Source organism: Solea senegalensis, linkage group LG6 (genome assembly GCF_019176455.1).
Source record: "Solea senegalensis isolate Sse05_10M linkage group LG6, IFAPA_SoseM_1, whole genome shotgun sequence".
NCBI classification, from domain to species: domain Eukaryota; kingdom Metazoa; phylum Chordata; class Actinopteri; order Pleuronectiformes; family Soleidae; genus Solea; species Solea senegalensis.
The window spans coordinates 12,461,812-12,482,243 of NC_058026.1; the positions used below are offsets into that span (position 1 = coordinate 12,461,812).

Genomic DNA, 20,432 nt, shown 5'->3' on the forward strand with positions numbered 1-20,432 from the left:
ACGTGACACGTGTCCCGGAAGCACACACTTTTCCCCCAAATCGTAGTTGTTGTCCAACTCTTTCATTGTTTTGTTTTGTTTTGCTTAGTCTTTTTTTGTTTGTTTTAACGCTATGCTTCCTGCCGCTGCAGTATTTCATTTCCCATGGGAAATAATCTCTGGATCCATCCAGGAAGGAGAATCAGTGAGAACATTTGGCCGGTGGGTTTTGTATGTAAATGTTGACACCACAGGTCTTTTAACTGTGTAGTTATTTGTGTGTAAATACTTTTAGATGTTTTTATTTTATTAAGATTTTTTGGTGTCTGATGAAATCTTTCAATGTAAGTATTAGGGTACATGATCTTTGTGCAATGAGTACATAATCAAGTCGAATGTGAATGTATTATTTTTTAGCTTTAATTTAGCCTATGTTCATTGCATTCCTAACTATGTACGTTGTGGTCTTAAGCAACATTTAATCTGTTACGTATGGATTTTGATTGGCTTAATATAACATTTCTGCCACCAAACTGCCTCCACCTGCTGTTTGTCAAGTTTAAGGTTTCAATAGCAAATGTACATTAAAAAGAAAAGTATGAATTGCAAGTACCTGCTAAGTAAATATATTTTACATTTTCCAGACTTGTCAGCTACCAGTCTGAGGAGTCCAGAGCAACACTGTCAGCTCAGCATGCATCAAAAGAGCACAACGTGGTTGTCCACACATTGTTTGTGGAGCCCTTTAACCCAATAATTGGGGCCCAGTACATAGTTCTGGGTGAAACAGAAAATGCTGAGGGTGAGGAAAAACTTTATGATCTCTTATTACTTATCATTGTTGATGGAGGCATGTGGGATTATGTATTACACCATTATGATTAAAATAACAATTCCAGAAATGCATGTTTTTCATCTCACTATGATGGGTTTCAGTGAAATACAGAGTGCAGAGGAGGTGACGTGGTGTGGCATGTCACAAGACCAACCCTTTTGATTAACACAGGCAAATATATAATATATAAGTAAATAAAGGTAGACAAATATGAGACTAGACAAATACTAAAATGCTGTAGGTAGATATAAGATAGAAATATGTAAATATGTATTTTCCGTGTTGGCTCACAGCAGTTAGAATCACATGTGTGTTTTTCCACCTCAAACTTTTTTGAAGTGACAGTTGATTCAGTCAGAAAGTGACTGCAATCTTCATCATCTAGTGTTTAGGAAAAAACATGTTATCAAAACAGATTTATTTAGCTTTAGAAACTGATACTAAAATAACTACTATTCACAATCACAGGGTTTTTTTCACCATTTTTTAACCAAATAGAAAATAAAATTAAAAAAACCCAACAGTGTCTGCGTGCAGTCTAATCTTCAAATTTCAAACTAATTTAGGAGCTTTATGTGGATGATGCAAGGTTCAAAGCTTATTTCAGAGTAGACAAAGGGCAGTTTGACCTACCTATTTGGCTGCATTAGAGAAACATGTAGAGAGAAGAATTCCCATTTAACCCTTAGAACATAGAGTGTTTCAGCTGCTTTTTTGTATCACTATGTTAAAATGTATAGTAAATACAGAGGCTATAGGAAGTGCAATATAGTGTCTTATATCCTTTTTTTCAGCACAATCTACACAATTTGACGACATTTTGTTTTCATTTTCACCAACTATATAAACACACCTGAGCAAAAAAGTACTGAAAATATTTAAAATCGGATTGAAATTTGCAAATACATCACAGTTCAAAGTTCGCTTGGCGAAAATAAAAGAAAAACTTCTGCACAATTATTGCTGCTTTATATCACTACTAAAAATGCGATATAAAATGATTCATAACTTTATGAATCATTTGTCTGCAAATGTCAAAGTAGTTTGAGCTATTCTCTACATTCTTTAATTATTATTCTTATTTTTTTTACCAAACAGGGTATATAATGAACCCAGACATATCATTTAGCATTGTACACAAAAATAATTATTTTACCTGAGGAAACAATAAAAACTTGGAAATGATGCAAAAACCTCTTCACACCTCTTCCTCTCTACCTCGTCACACTCCCGACTCTCTTCAAAATAACATGTAGATACTCGTTTTTCATTCCCTCTATCTAGATTTTAATTTCATTAATGGACTCTCGGTCACTAGGCTCATTGAAATAACTTAAGGACTTTCTGCTCTCTGCCTACTTCCTTTATATCTTCTTATCTTCCAGGCGTCGGTGTAATGATCCGTGCCCGTCTGATGAACTGTGTTGATGGTGTAAACATAGCCCTTTTACAGAAAGCCATCAATGAGCAGAGACGATTCTTCAGAGAGAGGGAGTGTAAGCAGGCTAAAGATGCACAGCCTGCAGATGCAATGTGATCAGAGTGTTCACTCATCATATTTCTCATCAAGCTTTGTCAAGGTGCACTGTTTAGTTCAATGTAAAATGCACTGGATTTCTTTTGCTGGTTTATGTGGTCTATGTCTGACCATAACATGTTTCTGCATTTTACTCAAAATAAATGTTTTGTTGTAGTTATTTTTTTTTTTTTTACAGAATTTTTGGTAAATAAAGAACTGAGAGGTTATTCTGGATCTGTGATTTATTTCATTTTTAGTGTGATCATTGTGTTCAATAGTACTGTATACTAATAGCTTTTCAGTGATCTTTTATAAAGTTTAAACATTTGTGTTGAAAGTGATCTGATGTCATTCCAAAGATACTTTGTAAATCTGTTACAATAGGTATGGCATATAAGAGTCACATTAAACTGATCCAAACTGAACAATGTAGAATTACTTCACTTACATAGATTAAAAATTGTATAGAGATCTACTAATACAAAACTCTCCCACTCAGCACTTTCAACTAATGAGAGTTTAAAATGGTGTCTTTTTGCTGTTTGTACTTTGCATTATAACATGTGTATACTATATAAGATTTGGTATTCCTTCTTCTACCTAACCTAAGTTGCATGAAGGTGCAGAAAGCTGGGGTAAAAGCGTGTCAAATGTGTTTTTTTATTTATAAGACGACACAGTATAGGAAGTGAAGGAATCAAGGCTCTTTAACCATTATAATTTATTTTTTATTGATATTTGTTTCTTAATAAAGTATCAAACAAGACTGAGTATAAAGTGAACAGTCAAGAATAGCCCATGAATAATACAGGATTAAATCAATCTTGGAAAATAGAATTGCACCATGTCCCAGAATCCCTAATACAATAATATCAAAGATAAACTGCATTTATATTTGGTTTTTAAATTAGATCAAAACATTGGCCAAGTCAGATACATTTGGTAAACAAAGGCAACTCCGCAGCAATCACATTAGCTAGATAGAAGCAGGAGAAGACATTTCCTGAGTCAAAATGTTCATTATAATTAATGTAGAGATTCATATGTATTTTCCATATCAAGTATTAATTTTTACCACAAAACAACAGAGACTAGATAATTCCAAGTACGTTGTAAACATATCTAAAATCTTGCATATCTCGTAGAATTGTACACTGGAGTGTAACGAGAATCTTTGGAGGAGGCGGGCAGCATTGGTAAGCCTGATGCTGGGTCTGTCTTACAGCGATCCAGAGCTTGTTTGTAGTTGATCTTCTCCTTGGTGATTGGGTCTACAAGATCTTTAATGTAGGTTGTTTCGGCCTGCAACTCCCTCATCATTGTGCTGTCGATCATTTTTGACCCAATGGCATCCATGATGTTCAATCTGCGGCCAGTGTTGGGATCGACCAGCCCTCCAGTCAGGTGCTGAGCCTCCATGTATCGAATGGCAGTATCTTTCGGCATCCATCCCTTCTGAACAGCCTCCCCAAGGGACAAACACTCTCTGGTAACAGGGTCCTCAATGCCAGCGAAAGCCTTCTGGGCATTGAGTAGCCTCTGGAGTTGGCTGTCCTCAATTAGGCCTCTGGTTGCTGCCTTGTGAACTGTGTATTTCTCTTTGCTGTTGATGTCAATGATTCCACCAGTTGCGGCTTGAGCCTCCAGGAGCCTCTGGGCAGTGGTTGGATCAATCAGTTTACGCAGGGTGGCACTGCGAATTGTAAAGCAGGTGTCAGTATTTGTATCCATGACTCCAGCAACTGGGTAGATTTCTTTCGCAGAGGAGAGCTCTAGAGGGGCTGACTTCACTGTTGTGATGGACTTTGGGATGACTGAATTAAAATCAAGCTGCTTTTTATTGTCACCTGCAACTAGCAAGGCAAACTCCGAGATAGGAATTTTTCCTTGTTTGTATTGTTGTAAATCGTATTCTGTCAGCCTCCCTTCCTTCATGGCCCTGTCAATGGAATACTGCTTGCCACTCTTGCGATCCTGCAGTACTGATGTCTCCCCATCAGGTCCTTGGGAAGTGGTCTCCTCCCAGTCACACTCCAGCTCCTGCAGATGGATGTACTGTTTGCGGTCAATTAGACCCTGCAGGTAAGCATCGTAAGGAGACATATCTTTGCCTGTCTCTGGATCCAAAATGGTGATTTTGGTGGACACATTGGTCTCTTTGGTCCTTGTCTCTGTGTGCTCGTCATTCTGCAGTGTCAGCAAAAGCTCTCGAATGGTGCTGTCTCGAAGATGAATCTTGTCTTTTTCATCCAGGATCTCCCTCTCCAGACGCTGTACATCAGACTCCATCTTAATGCTCTTCTTTCTGCTCATCTGTGATCTCTCACTCATCAAGCGGCTCTGCTGCTGGAATGACAGGTTGATGTCATGTTTCTTGGTCTCAAGTGTCCTGAGCTCCCTGGTGAGGTTGTCCCTCTCCCGGTCTAGGGCATCTCTGTTCATAATCAGGGTACTCTCTTCTCTTGAAGTGCTCGACTTGGTGCTCGATAGAAAGTTAATTTTATCCTTAATACGTCTGATTTCATCCTCCACGTCTTGTCTGGCAAATCTATTCTGAGACACCTGTTCCCTCAAGCGATCCCTTTCACTTTCAACAGCCTGGTCTTTCTCAACACGGACTATCTCTTTGTATACCGTTTTCTCTCCAGACTTTTCCCTTTGCAGAATCTCAAGCTTTACATTGATGTTCCGGATGTCTCTCTGGAAACGCAGGATGTCTCTGGTTTCATTGTCTATATCTGATCGAACAGTATTTGTCAGCCTGTCCAGTTTTGGGTCTCTCTCAACCTTCAGCACCTCTTCAACAATTATACTTTCCTCTACAGGAGGTGGAGCGTTTTCCAGCTGTGTAATGCGCAGACGAATCTCTCTGAGTTCAGATTCAGCATGAATCCTTTTTTGGCGCTCATCACTCTGTCTGAGGATCCTCTCTTTGTCTTCTACCATTGTTCTTAGTTGCTGCAGCTCTAATTCCAGCTGACGCCGACTCTTTACTTCATCATCCAGACTTCTGCTGAGTCGATCATGATCGATAATCTGCCTTGGGTCCTTCTGTAAACGTAGAACCTCCTTCACTACCACTTTCTCCTCAGGTCTCTGTCTCTCCAGCTGGATGTATCTGTTTTGCAGATCAAACACCATCTCCTCAGTGGTGCGCCTCAGCTGTGCTTCATCCCGTACATCTCTTCTCAAGCGGTCAGCTTCTTTCTCCAACAGTGGATCAGGTTCATACTTGATGAGTTCTCTGGTGACAAGTCTGGTTTCTATCTTGGACTTCTCAGCCTTCCATTCATCCCTCTCTTTCCTGAGAAGTCTCACCCGGTCCTGGAGAGAGTTGTAAGAGGTGTGTAAAAGGCTCACCTGATCATTTAGCCTCCGAATCTCTCTCTCATTTTCAGGGCTCCTCTCCTCCTTAACCACCTCTTGGAGAACCTCCTTAAGCTCCACCTTAGGTTTCTGAGATCGAAGGACATTCACATCAGTCGTGACCTCAATGAGCTCTCTCTCCAGATCAGAGCGCTGCTTACTGGTATCTTGTATATCTTTTCTCAGCCGCATTATCTCCTTTTCCGTGTTTGGATCTATCCTGTAGATTTCATTAACTATTTCCTTGACCTCGACTTTTGGTTTCCAGTCTTGAACTTCTCTGTAGCGGCTGTGGAGTTCCATTAATTCTGTGGACAAAGTGGTGTTGGTAACCCTCTCATCCTCCAGGGCTGTTCTAATCGTCTTTGATTCTGTGATGAGCTCAGGGTCTTGTTCAATCTGTAGCACTTCCTTAGTGATGATCTTAGGCTGAATATTTGGAATAATTTGCTCGAGGGCATTGATCTGACTCCTTGTTTGGAAAATGTCATCATTGAGCGACTTAATCTTGTTATTCTCATTAGAAAGTTCCACCTCAAACACTCGCACTGCTTTTACCATCTCTGGGTCCTGCTCTACTCTCAACACTTCCTTCTTCACCACCCTCTGTTTGATCGGTGGCTGCTTCTGTTGGAGAATAGTAATTTCTGTCTTCATCTGAACCTCTTCCCCATCTCGCACTCGTAGTTCATCTCTCAGCCTTGCTAATTCATCTCTCAGTTTACTGGCCTCGATGTCCAACTGAGGATCTCTCTCAAACTCTGTCACCTCTTTGGTCACCAGTTTGGGAGGAGTGTTTTTGATAGTGTCTTCAAGAGTGGTGATTTTCTTGTTAAACACTTCAACGTCAGTATGGGTGGTGCTACGTCTCAGAGACTCTTCATGCAGTTTTTTCTGCAGGTCAACCAAATCGCTCTCCAGTTTTGGGTCGCGATAGTATTGCAGGACCTCTTTCTCCTCAATGCGCTCTACACCTCTACGACTCTTCAGGGATAACATCCTGTCTTTAAAGGTTCTTAGGTTTGTCTCAGCATGAATTGTTCTGTCCTTCTCTTCCTGTAGCTCTTTCACCAAAGTGTTGACCTCAAAAGCAGTCTTTTGCTGGTTTTCAAGCTGAACTTGCTGATGAGCCACCATTTGAACTTTCTCCTCATTCTGCTATAGAAAAACAGAAAGAAAACAGATTTATTTTGTGACCATTAGTAGAACCACCACTATGTACCATCATGCTGTCCCATCAACATTTAAGCAGTTTAAGCCATGTATGTCTCAGTGCACTGCATGTGCCAGAGGGCTGGATGGACTTTCTTTCTTCACAATCCAGAGATGTTCTAACCCTAGATATCCTCATGTACACATAAAATCTGTTTACAGGTACAGAGTTTTTAAAGCTCCTCTATCTGATGTTTTTCTAAGATTCTAAGATGTTTTGGTTCTGTTTGTGGTGTTGTTGGTTTTTTATGTTCGTATGTCTCTCTTGCATGAGGCTGCCTGATTAAATGATTTAATGATAATTGATTAAAATGACAGTAACTAAATTACAGAGTTATATTTATCTTACTTGTGAAATGATATTCTTGGCCAGGCCCATCTGTTTTTGGCGTTGGGTGTTTTCAGCTGTTGCTTTGGCATAAAGATTCACCAGATCCTTTTCCTAACAACAGAGACAACCATCAGACACCAACCACACAAAATATATTTAATATATGTAAATTATAGTTTCAATAAACTGTTACAGTTACCTCTCTTTGAACAGCTTCAGAAAGTGTGAGCACTCTTGGTTTCTTTGCAATAGTGGCCCCAGAATCCTCAAGTGTACAGTTGTATTTATCAACATTTGTATCATACTCCTGCAAAGAATGTGAAGAATTAATCACAGCATCTTAGGTCATTCATTCAGTTGTTAATGTATATTTTAAGTACGTCTCCAGATTTTTTTAAAATAGAAAAGCCATGTGTCATTTGATCCTTACATCGAGTAGGTTCTGCAGGTCCAGAGACACGTCAGTGAGTCTGTCCATGTCATCTCCCTTCCTCTTCAGGTCCTCCACTACCCTCTGCAGTGACATTAATGTTTTCACACATGTTAATTGCTGTGATATAACATATTAATATACAGTCATTCTACTGGAACTGCAGATAAAGTGCCATGCACTACATTTTGTATGGTCAGGAGATGGTCTCACCTCCTGGGAGCTCTGCTTTGCCATGACCTGGGATAGATCATCGGTGTAGTTTATCTGGTTTGTCGGCAGGGTGTTCAGGAAGGAGTTGAGAGACTTGGATGTGGCCTGGAACTCCAGGTTCTTGGTTGCAGCTTCTTGTAAGATGTTTTCTCTGATGTAAAATGTTTTTTGAGTTAGCATTGTGACAACACTGCATTATGATACCTTTGTACAAGTCAAATGTCTAATGGTTAGCGCACATTTTTAAATAATTCATTTATTGTTAGTTAGTTAGTTAGTTACTTAGGTAGTTTATTGTTCTCTTAGGGAAATTGGTTTTCACTGTTTCCGTACATTTGCATGTCTCACTTTGTGAAAAATCACAGCAGAAATACATACAACAGACATTGCATATATGGCTTTGTTTTGTTTAAAGTGGAGATTGGTGAAGGTATTAGGCTTCTGCTAGGAGTTGGAAATGATGACTGAGTGTGTGTGTGTGGTGTCCTGTGATGTTGCATGTGCAATGTGTGTGATGGCCTTGCTGTTCTCTTCTTGTATGTTTGGAGTTTGTAGACCAATTATGTTTGTGGCAGTGTTGTTATATCCAAATGACTGTTGTGGTTTATTTTACGCTGAGCATGTGAAGGAAACAGGTGGAGCAGTATAGAAAGATGGTGTACAATGCTTGTATATAGTAATAGAAGTAAGTGGAGGTCAACATGAAGTCTTCTAGGTTTTAAAGACAAAATAATCATACTTAAAGTATACTTACTGTTTTGTAAGTGTACAATTGCCTACAATCGATGTGATATGAATTGTTGTTGTAGCCTTTAATATTTATATCGACAGCTGAGCCAGCTCTACTAAGGGATTTTTTAAGGGATTTTGGATCACCATGTTTTTACAACAGCCCACAATGGGCAAACATGTTTTGACTTTTGATACTAACTGAAGGTTACATAGTTTCTCCAACACACTTGGAAGGGAAAGGTGAAGTGAGGGATATTCAGCTGCAACGTACAACAACACAACAATTTAACACACTCTACCTCTTACATTTTGTTTGCAAAAATAACTTCCTTTGAAACAAACATTAAAAATATTTCAAATGAATGCAATATATTCGAGACTAGCATTGTGGTACCTGCTGATGACAAACCTATCCTGACTTTACCAAAACAAAACAACAATCAGATTAAAAAGAACCTTTAAAACAAGATTTTCCCTTTCTTTTACCAATCAGTGTGAAAATAATCCTCACTGTATTCTGAGTTTTTGTAGAAACGGAAGTAATTGGACTCACCTCTCCTTCAGCTGGTTGGCAACGTTTGTGTAGCGGGTCTGCAGCTGCTTGGCTTGTGTTCTCTGGCGCTGGATGTCTGGGCAGTATTCTTGGTAGCCCTGCTGCAGAGAGCTGCACAGCTGCTCTGTGGTCTCCAGATCCTGACTCAGCTTCTTCATGTCATCCTGAGCTGCTGTCACAGACTTGCGCTGGTACTGAACACAATAAAGGAGACACAGATGCAGAGCATACGTCAACTCTAAACTGACGCTGTCGATAAGCCAACTGCTTTTTATTTGGTAGGGGTGAGAAAAGTGGGAATGACGATGACCTCACCTGAATGTCCTTGATACTGTTTTGAATTGCGTTCGGCTGATCAGGGATTGGGCCATCTTCACTTAGGTTCTTCTCAAATCCAGAAACAAGACCATCCACCTTCTGAAGCTGTCTCTCCAAATTGAGAGAAGCTTGTGCTCTGAGTGTGACAAAAAATAAATGATAAGATTGAGATTGTGTAGAGCTCTACACCTCCAAGAAAATGAGAAGTGTTATGTTTTTGTTTTGTAATATATGCAACTCCCCAAACAAAATATAGACTGTTTACTTCTTGGTGTACAGGTCAGCAAGTGCAGCAATGCTATCGTGCTTGTTGTTGGCAGCGTTGAATTGGAGAGGCAGTGCAGAGGAAGTACCATCTTTGGACAGCAGTGGCTGCAGCTCGGCCTGCGCTGCCTGCTTCTGTTGTGCCAGAGTCTTCAGGGCATTGGCAGCTTGCTGTAATTTAATTAATATATAGGGTTTTCATCCAATCATCTCACGTCGAGCAAACTCTAAAGAGGCACATATGGGTCTATTTTCTTCTCAGAAGCATTTTTTTCCACATCAGTAATTTCAGAAATAGCACATATGCATAGATAATCTGCAACCAGGTACCTATTGGACAATACGTGCTGTCAATCACACTCTATCATACTTTACCATCACTTTTCCTCTAAATTGGAACATCATTTACAAAATCAACATAATGTTCTATGGGATTCTATATTCATTCTATTAGTTTAGTTACAAATCAAGTGAGAACTAGGCTCATTTTTGCAGAGACTTCCATTCAAATGGGGTTCTGCCCTCTAGTGGCGGCTTCCAACATACCTCCTGGTTTTAAATGTTTGTGTTGTGTTGCTGGTTACAGCTACAGTACTTAACATGAAGCACATTTGTAGTAAAGAGCTGACACGTCTAGTGTCTACAGAACAACATCTAATGATCATTAACATTAACAGCCTCAGCTCAAATACATGATGTGTTCAAACAGTCAGTGGTAGGTTTATTCCTCTCACCTCCTGCTCCCTCAGTCTTTTGGCCAGGTCTCCAGCTGGGTCACTGTGGCTCAGTGGAGTTCGCAGGCGGCTCAGCATGTTCTGCTCAGTGCTGGTCAGGTCATTGTCCAGCTTGTCCAGCTGTTGGGACAGGGCTCTGGCTGCAGGGTCCACTGTTGCAGAGGACACTGGAGCTAAATAAAAGAACAGGGAAGTTGAATTGACCGGAATGTGGCGATACAATCTTCATGGTGTGCGAAGGAAAGGGACGCAGGGGGCAGCAATGCTGTAGCTGCTGGAAAACACCAAAGAAGGAGAGGTGAATATGTAATCTATAGAAAATGACCTGATTGTAGGGACCTGGAAACATCTGCTTTGTTATTCTTCAGGGACGCCGACAGAGCAGCTCTTCTTTTCTTGATGTCTCCCAGTTCACCACCCAAACTGATGCGTTAACAGCACAGAGGGACAGAGGAAGAAACACAAACTGTATAAATGGCATGTTTTGTTTTTTAAGTGTTTGCCTCATTTGCCTAAAATTAGAGCTTTGCATCACTTACAGATCCACCTTGTCGATGGCCTCGGGGTCAGGCGGTGGGATCTGGAAACAAACTCCTGGAAAGGTTTTAGTTGCTCCATTAGTGGAGATGAAGTTCCAGTTTTCATCCGAGTTTGATTTCAGGGTTAACTTCTCGCCTCGTGACAGAGAATCCTGAAAATATAATTATGATAACACATAAAACATACGTAAGAGCCAAACATAAGAGCCATCACTGACTGATACTGTATGTGTGTCTTTCTTTCTTTGTTCAATGAATATCTGACAGAACTCTACCCTGTCTGTCTCCCAGTCGCACAGGGACTCCACGGTGACGGGCCTGCTGGGGGTGATGCGTCGTTGTTTCAGAGGGGGAATGGTGGTGCTGCGTCTCCTCAGGTCAGCCAGTAGCTGTTCAGAGTTCTGCACAGCCTTCTCCTCTCCCTGAGGAGGTTGGAAATGGACAAATGGATCCTCAGAAATGCACATCTTAAGATTGGCAGATGTTATCTTCATCAAGGTTTGCTCCACAATACTGTAGGTCAAACTTTCAACTCTGGTGATTCTATATAAATGTATTTGTCTCTGACTGTTTTTCAACTTTAAGATATGAATGTTTAAAATATTTATAAAAGGTCAATTATTGTCTGTTATTTTCTGTTTCCCTTTTCTCCTCTTTCTCACATGACCCGCTCGATCTTAAAACAAGGGTGACTCGCAGTTTTCCTGTACCTCCAGCTGTAACAGTGTCTCCGAGGTGGTCTTCTTGCTGACGATCTTGGGGTCCAGGCTGTTGTTGAGTTTGGTCAGTGTCTCTGACAGTTGGTCTGTGTCCATTTGGTACTAGAAAACAGAAAAAAACGACAACATTTGTATTAAACCTGAACATGTCAATCTACACAGAGATGTATTCAGTGCACAGTAAATGTTATGGAGATTTTTGATCATCAGGTGAGATGACCAATGATGGAACCTCTGGGGTCAGTGGTGAGTTAAGTTGAAAGATTTTATTGAAGACAGCTCAGTTCCGAGGAGAACTGAGACAATGTCTGACATCGCAGATTCTGGTGAGCAGCGTGCCAGGTCTGATACAGATAGTAAGTCGTACGTTATGGCTGTTAATACTGTACAGCAGCTCTGCTTATAAGAATATGTGAGTAATTAAAATCTAAAGTTGGCAGAGGATTAGAATGTGAAGACTTGGAACATTCTTGTGTCCCCAATAATGTGTCACAAGCTGTGAATTATTATGTATATTCTGTACTTACCTTTTTATATTCCTCCACATTATCCAGATGTGTCTCTTGACAAATGCAGAGGTTCAGGAATTTCTGCCACTCACTTCGCACGGCATCTCTTTGAGTCTGTATCGGTTAAAGAGGTACAGTCATCAGTGGGTTGGAGCAACATTTAAAGCACGACTCGAAACACTGATAAAAGTTTGAAAGATTTGGCTTCACGGTGGTGACACATACCTGTATTGTGGCACTGGCAGGATGCTTCAGCTCAATGAGTCTGTCTCCTTCATCCTGGAGTTTGTTCACCTCGGTCTCGTGGGACAGGAGACTGTTGTTCTTGAAGTTCTGATTGACATCAAATCATTTTTGTTTTTCAGTATAAGTCTCACCATTTTATTGTTTAGGCTTATATTATACTACATGTTATCTTTCAGGACGTTTTATCTCTCACTGCTCCGACAACCCACGAGTCCTGACCTCATATTGCCTTCGGACATCAGGTGGATCCACCATGCGGTCACTCCAGTCCTGTTTCTTGATCTTATCCTGCTCTTCTTTCAGGAAACCCAGTTCTTTGTTGCAGCCGTGCATGTATTCACGGAGGCTGTTCAGGTAGTGGCGGCGCCACTTGGATTTGTCCTGGGGAAAGATGAAAAAACAACAAGTAAGACTTGACAAGTTCTGGAAGTTCAGTCATTTCCAGATGGAATTAAATTATATTTGCCTTTTTGAGTGGTTCGGATACAGGATCTTGTTGGTATAGCCTGTATGCTTCTACACTTTACTTTATTATTTCTCTCTTTTATTTACTCTCCTTTAACTTAGGCCTTTTAGCTTGTTTAAATCTGAAATCGTTATGTCTCTGTAACTACTTGAGATATTTTGGCTGTGATTCATTTGTGATGGAAGTAATTCCTGTCTTTGATTTGTGTACAATCACAAGAGTGGAAAGTGATATCAAACAAAGGATGTGCACACATTCCATGAGGGTAATGGAGTGAGGAAGACACTTGTTGGGTAAAAGAGGGAGATTATGGAAAGCTGTCGAAAGACAAACAGAGAGTACAGCTGCGTGTTCAAGGACAAGCAATTATTAATAAATAAAAAAAACACGAGAACATCCTTCGTTTATGCCAAACAGAGTCATATAAAGGCATAGTTGTAAATTGCAATAACCTGGGCTACTGTACAATGTGCACTATTTCAACCAAGTGAACTTCAGGTGGAGACAATGACAAAAAAAATGCTTTAAACTAGTTTTATTTACATATTATGGTAATTCCATATTATTTCTTATTTATTAGTAATTGCCAAGTTGTAGCTAGTAATAAATGTTTGTGGGACATATATATATGTATATATATATATACACATATATATATATATATATATACACACACATATATAAATATATATATGTATATATAAATATATATATATATATATATATATATATATATATATATATATGATATAGTATTTTTCAATTTAGATTCACAAACATTCTGATGTGAAGGTGTGACAGATGATATTATTTTGGAACAACATGGTATTACTGTAGTATTATCTCCTTGCATTAGAAATAAGATGCATTATCACAACATTACCATCATATTACAAGCTTATTACCATACTATTACCATGCTGTTAGTATATTATAATGTAAAGTGTCACATAGTTGTTCATTACTTAGGGATGTTACTGGGATAATGAAATCATCATAAAACTGATAAAGTGAGTATGTGTGAACAGCTCAACTCACCAGTAAACTGTTGTATTCTTTCTTTAGGGCCAGGTAGTTGTCCTGAAATAGTAATGGAATAAAAACACAGTTAGGGGCTGCTGCAAACTGCAAAGTCAGTGCACACGGAAGACACGCGTGACGTTGATGTGTTTTTCATGTAAACACTGGTGTTGGTTCACCTTGCTGCCGGCAGAGCTGGTGTTGAGCTGTGCGTTGTAAGCCTCGATCTGTTTGTGCAAGATGTTGTGAGTCGCAATCTGCTTCTCCAGCTCCTCCATCGAGGGCCCGAACTCCTCCACGTTCAGCTGTTTCTGCAAGACGCCACAGGAACATGACAACATCAGAGTCAGTTCACCTGAGCTCACACCGTTTAAGGAAGTATGTTGCTTTTTTTCTATTGTGTTTTCATCTTATTTGTACCTGAATCTCTAGAAATACAGCATATATACTTGAGTCAATTTGAAAATGAGAGTGTAGACTGGATCACATGGGTATGAATACACTGATGGCAAACACTACTCTTGTTTTACTTTCATTTTTGTTATATAGTTATTGCTTTGAATCATGTACATGGGTATATCTGATGGTGAGACTGAAGAAAATGTTCGAATGACATTAAAACAGGAGTATAGTGAGTTTGTTGGAGGCTGTTTTCTGGAAAACTACGTCTGTCCATACATTCTTAATAGACCATGGACGACGGTGGAGCTTTGTGTCACAAAGGAAACTGATTTTGGATATTTACTGTACTTCATATGACGCTTATCACTGTTATTGCCAGGGCGGCAATAACAGAGAATGTTGATGTGGTCTTCATGGTAAGACCAAAAAAGAAAAAACATTCAAACTGCTCACGTACTTGTTTCTGGCTGAAAACAGGTCCCCAATCGATTCTGGGCATCAGTGACACGTCGTCAATCTGTTCAAAGATGTCTCGGTAGAAGGCACAGTCCTTCAGCCAGCGTTCATGGAGGTGGATGACACTGGAGTCGGCAGAGAAACGAGGATCAAAGAGCTTTTGGTTAAACTTTTACTTCTTTATATAGTCTTACGCTGCTTTTGGGATCACAAACACCTTTAATTTTGAAAAGAAATTATAATATTATAATTTTTATTATTATATATATTATTATAATTTTGCTGTTAAAATTAGGGATTGGGATTGGTCAGTTTAAGTCTGATACTGCTCAAAATCACTAGATAAATAAAAATCAACTCAATCCAAAAATCCTATATTATAAATGTAAAATGTAAATACAAATCAGCAAAAGCATTTTATTTCTTCTTTTGGGAAGAACAATATTTGTTACACAGTTGGAGAATTATGACTTTGAAATGTCTCCGCACAAATGTGTTGTGAACAGCTCAAAGTTCATAAACGGTCTAAAATGACTTTATCAGAATAATATTAGTATTGGTGGATGCTCGAGTTTGTGTAGACACAAAAAAAGTGGTATGGTCCCATCCCTTGCTTTCCAAATAAATCTGCTTTACCTTGAAATTCTATCCTGATTTTCTTTAAACAATAGTAGAGATTGTATTCAAATGTCAAAAACTCATAATCCCTTGTCATGTACAGTATTTGCATTCAGTCACACACCTGCTGCTGCTCTGTTTGTTCAGATTAGACAGAAATCTTCAAGTGAAAAGCAGCATTACATATATGTATACATATATATATATATATATATATATAAATAATGTGTGTGTATATATGTAAAAAAGCAACAACTTTGAGCTGCAACATTAGCTTGAGGTGGAGACTTTGATTTGTGAAGATGAATGAATTATACTGACTCGTCCTCTATCTCTTTGACTTGCGGGTGTTTGAGCTTCTTGGCTCTGTCAACATCCAAGAACAGATCCCTCAGCAGACCCTCGGCCTCGCCCAGTTTGTCTGAGATCTCAGTCTGATGCTGATACGGCATCTCCTTCTTGTCATTTTCTGCGTCCTGGTGTAAGAAGAAAACAGATGAGAATAGAATTTTAAGTCGAGGCTGCAGTCGGTGTCAGTTATGGCATCATTTGCACAATAGTGTGTGTGTGTTTGTTATTCTGGGTTATTCTGCTTGCTCTCACCACAGCCAGCAGCTCTTCTGCCCGGAGGATGTCTTTCTCCACCCGGTCGGCATTTTCTTGCATCTGAGCTATCAGAAGAGCCAGGTTACTCGTCTGGCTCCTGAAAGTGTGAGAAAAAGGCGAAATATCAGACATAATGTAACACAGCTACTGCTCATTTTCAACACCCATTAAGTGAAGGATCTATAAATGTGACAGATCAGTTATACGACATTAGAAATTATGGATTCAGTTTTCTGCTTCATTCTCAGACCCTCCACACCTGAGCACCGACACTTGACCGTGGAAGTGGCTGTGATTTCCCAACAATGACGTATGTTTATCCCATCAGTCTTTAAAAGACCGAAATACTAAAGATGATTTAGATCACGAGCACAACAAATAGCTTCTTTAAAGCTCCCATGTGCAACTTCTGCCAATGTTAAATTTGTTTTTACTTTTGAAGACAGAATTTTGTGTTGGCAAAAAAAAAGAGGGAACCTTTGTCTTATTAAACCGGGATTTCTAAGAGCAGAAAGACATCAAATGTGTGTGTTTTAATACACACTTTGTACATGAACCCAGGAGTGCAGACATGCTGTCAAACCAGTTTCGGCATCACATTTCTTTGGACAATTTTCACACCGTAAAAAAAAAAAAATGCGTTCTTCTCACTCCTGTATTATCAGACTGATTTTTATCAAGATCCGGAAACTTGACAAACTGTATCACTGTGGCGGCTGGTGTGTGTGGCGTGAGGGTCAGCGTGAGGATGTGTTGTTTCACTGAGCCCCACCCACAGCGTTTCTGAAATGTTAAAAATTCCAGCATGCCTGTCACTCCCTCTGTGCTGCTCTCTGTCGATATCACTCTGTGTTTAACCTGAGAAAAGTCAAACTGGCACCACGAGACGAAACTACGCCCCATGAACTTAAACAAGAGGTCTCTTTGTGACGATGGAGTTGAATGACATTAATGTGAATAACCCTAACAGCATGAAGTAGTCATTCATTGTATTCTTTCATTCTTTTTTTTGCAAACGCATGAGAAAGTATGAGACTTTTAAAGGTTTGTGGCACATCGGCAGCTCCTCTTTTACACATAAATACAATATTCAGCAGCTTTTCCTTTCTTATGGAAGCTCTCTCTGACAAAGGTGTATTATATTAATACCCACATTAACTCAACTGCATGTTGCTTTTTCATCTCCAGCAGTGACAAATTACTCAATGTAAATTATTTCAAGTAGCATCTTGCCCACATGCAGCAATTATCTTCTAAAATCAGTTTCACACCAGCTGGGAAAGCTAGAAATATGAGAGTTTTTTTCCATTTTTTCCCCTTTCGAAAACACATATTTCACATAGACTTCGTATTATACACATTTAAAACACGACAAGGCCCTTCCAAATCCTCTCCTCCCTCTGATAGTTTACACAGTTGATCGATTGCACAACCGCTTCATTCATTCATATACACTTAAAGCCTCGGGAATAATGCGGCTGTCACTGGTTAATTAGCCCACATACCAAAGTTTCCTCAGAGAACAAAGGCATCTCTCACTGAGGAGAAGACAAGCAGGTGTTGTGTATAATGTAGATTTACAACAACCCTCAAAACCATTTCACGCCATGGTGACGGAGTGACAGGGGAATGTGGAAATGTGTTTTTCGCTCCTCCTGCACAGACTCAAGGAGGTATGAGCTGATCTGGTTTTGCCACTGCTCTGACAATGGCTTTCCTCTGCCTGCTCACTCAGCAGGAGAGACAGGTATGTGCACACGCACACGCGCGCACACGCACACACACACACATACACAAACACACATAGTACAAACAAGAACTTCCTCTTCACCATTGTCAGTTGTGAAGAGAAACATTATCATTTTCGTTGCTCTGTGCTGGGGATGAACTGAGTGAAACTATATCATATGAAAGTATGTAACTTTTATGAGTTTTATAAAATGTCTGTATACATAATTGATTTGATTACATTGTAACATTTTCTAACATGTCCTCATGTCATATACATTACGTATTATGTTTGTCTTGATTAAAAAAAGGATTGTAATCGAGGAGTTTGTGTTTCGCTTTTAAAGGTGGTTGCATTACATCTTTATGCTGCAGGACAGGAATGGGAGATGTGACTGAAGAGGTCTCCATCAAATCAGTGCAATCTGTTTTGCCTCAGGAAGTTGAATGACAGGCCACACCAACAGATCACCGATTGTGTGGTTTCTGCATCAGGCATGTGCTGTGTCGAGGTTGTAGAGTGAGAGTTGTTGGATGTGCAGTTAATTTAACTGTCATGGTTCATTCAATAACCACCTTTGTGTAACAGTGCAAGAGCTGCTATTTCTTTGTGTAGTTTCACCACCAACATATATATATATATATATTATAATGGTATCTTGGCATCAAAGTTCAACACTGATGGCTGAGCCGATAACTGGATAACCTACATAATTGAGAAGGGCTTGTCGTCCAATTTTTTTTTTTTCCTTTTTATTGAAGTTGCAAGATCGCAGAACGTTTAACCAAGAACACTCCTTCCTTGATACGGTCTCACATTTCCTCCCAGCTCACTGCTTGCATTGTGAAATTTACTCCCATTGAATTATGAGACGACCACAAAATAAAGCTGAAAACTCTCATCTGCTCCACAACTGATGAGTTTTACGTGTGCACTAGTGATCATGAGCATTTTGCTGACATGGAACATGAGAGTTCTTGTAATTCATATCCTTGACAGACAATATAATAAAGGTGTGTGGTCATGTGACTGCAGGTGTGTCTCCAGATCTCCACCACCGTGACTAACAAGAGGAAAGAACTTGACCTTCAATCAGAATCTTACACACACACACACACACACACACACACTGTCATTTACCTGGGTGTCGATCATAGGTCTGTGTTTTTCAGTCAAACAATCAGAACAAAGTCAAAATAAATTCACTTGCAACCTTAATCTTAATGTAAAGGAACATTAGTTGGTGGCGGTTTTCATAATCCATTAATCCCTTAAGTCATCCTACCATTTACAGTTTTAATCACATTTAAGTGGAAAATCATTGTGTTTTTGACTGAAATCATCGTCTCTGGATTTTCCCGACTTAAACGAAACGGACCACTAACTTGAAAAACTGACCAAGAGATTAGTTAATAAAGATAATATTCATTGGCTGTTGCCATGTTTTACACGACTGACGTCACAGGCGATGGAAATTTCTGGAAAGCCATATGTAAAGAGGGGCATGTGTCACACCTGTTTGAAACCAACACCCACACAGAAGAGAAAGAAAGCTGCTGCCCAGCCCTCATCACACCTCAGCAGACACCACAGCAAGGGCAGGAGCAAGGTGAAAACACCTTCCTGTGAAACCATGTCACTGAGACCAAGAAAATAAAACTATCAATCAATGAGTTTTGGCAGATCAGGGGAAAGCCATGATTGTCCACATCCCTCAGAGATCAGTTTTTTCCAGCTCTGGAGATTTCTTCTTCTCCTTCACATATTTTGCTGCACGTTGGCTTTATCGCCTTATGTTGAATAAAGACGATATGTAAGACATTGCAGACATGGCACTCGGCAGCGAGGTTGGAAGTGGCCCTTTAATTCTGGCAGAATATGAGAGTGTGGATGAACACCAGCTGTCTGATTATCTCCAGTCACAGACTTCATGGAACAGATATTATCTCTCATATAAGCAAGAATGTCTTGTTAGATGCCTAAAGTCTCAATGTAGGTTTAGTTTTTGGAGCATTTTTATACACATCTTCACTACTACCCTCTGCTGTGCAGAAGCACAATGTCAGACCTCATGTTTACAAGGTAAACCTGACCTCAGGCTGTGTCAACAGGTCTGCAAACATCTCAGTAATCTTACACTTTCCCCGTGTTTTAACCCCGATTAACCTCAGCACCTGAAATCAGTGAAGAATTCCATCTGTAAACTTGTATTTATTTATTTACCCCTGACAAGCTGCTAAATAACAAGAAGGCAGACAAAACACACACACACACACAGAAAGAGGACAAGGCCACACACAAGAAACATGACACAGTTCTGAGCTCTATAAGAACAGAAGGGGGGAGAACATGACCAGGATAGTGTCACCTCACACACACATACATACACTGATAAAATGCTCTGGGATATAAACACTCACTTGCTGAGCTTCGTACTGTCATTGGTCTCCTTTTTCTTAAACATCCTGGAGGTTGTGTGGGGGGGATGGGGGGCCCAAGCAGAGATCCCACAGAAATCTCTCTCTGTCTCTTACTCCTTCTGCGTCTCTGTCCTCTTCTCTTCTCCCTGTGGCTGCTACTCTGCCTCTCGTCTCCCTCTGGTTCCTCAAACTCACTCAAACATACACATGCTCACG

At 39.8% G+C, this 20,432-nt stretch overlaps 2 protein-coding genes across 2 annotated transcripts; one reads left to right on the top strand and one right to left on the bottom strand.

Annotated features, from left to right (window-relative positions):
- Positions 1-7: 7 nt before the first annotated feature.
- Positions 8-2,948, top strand: ten1 (TEN1 subunit of CST complex). Its single transcript, XM_044028740.1, has 3 exons — positions 8-201; positions 624-781; positions 2,200-2,948. Exons 1-3 carry the CDS (start codon positions 113-115, stop codon positions 2,349-2,351), a joined length of 399 nt encoding a protein of 132 aa, XP_043884675.1. The 5' UTR covers positions 8-112; the 3' UTR covers positions 2,352-2,948.
- Positions 2,949-3,037: 89 nt separating this feature from the next.
- On the bottom strand, positions 3,038-20,432 carry evpla (envoplakin a). The gene is made up of 22 exons (XM_044028738.1): positions 20,217-20,432; positions 16,065-16,164; positions 15,783-15,937; positions 14,845-14,968; positions 14,165-14,296; positions 14,004-14,045; positions 12,719-12,880; positions 12,479-12,586; positions 12,272-12,367; positions 11,736-11,846; positions 11,301-11,447; positions 11,026-11,177; positions 10,812-10,909; positions 10,487-10,659; positions 9,754-9,923; positions 9,486-9,624; positions 9,171-9,364; positions 7,886-8,036; positions 7,673-7,756; positions 7,442-7,549; positions 7,261-7,353; positions 3,038-6,857 (listed from the first exon to the last, which is right to left on the bottom strand). The coding sequence occupies exons 1-22, from the start codon at positions 20,258-20,260 to the stop codon at positions 3,456-3,458; spliced, it is 5,985 nt and encodes a 1,994-aa protein (XP_043884673.1). The 5' UTR covers positions 20,261-20,432; the 3' UTR covers positions 3,038-3,455.

What these genes read in the sequence shown, in the direction of transcription:
- ten1 (XM_044028740.1), top strand. Translation starts at nt 113, where the DNA reads ATGCTTCCTGCCGCTGCAGTATTTCATTTCCCATGGGAAATAATCTCT. An exon ending in TCAGTGAGAACATTTGGCCG is followed by an intron (nt 202 to 623) that starts GTGGGTTTTGTA and finishes TACATTTTCCAG; the next exon opens with ACTTGTCAGCTACCAGTCTG. An exon ending in TGAAACAGAAAATGCTGAGG is followed by an intron (nt 782 to 2,199) that starts GTGAGGAAAAAC and finishes CTTATCTTCCAG; the next exon opens with GCGTCGGTGTAATGATCCGT.
- evpla (XM_044028738.1), bottom strand. Translation starts at nt 20,260, where the DNA reads ATGTTTAAGAAAAAGGAGACCAATGACAGTACGAAGCTCAGCAA. An exon ending in AAGAATACAACAGTTTACTG is followed by an intron (nt 12,881 to 14,003) that starts GTGAGTTGAGCT and finishes ATCTTTCCCCAG; the next exon opens with GACAAATCCAAGTGGCGCCG. An exon ending in CTGCCAGTGCCACAATACAG is followed by an intron (nt 12,368 to 12,478) that starts GTATGTGTCACC and finishes TAACCGATACAG; the next exon opens with ACTCAAAGAGATGCCGTGCG.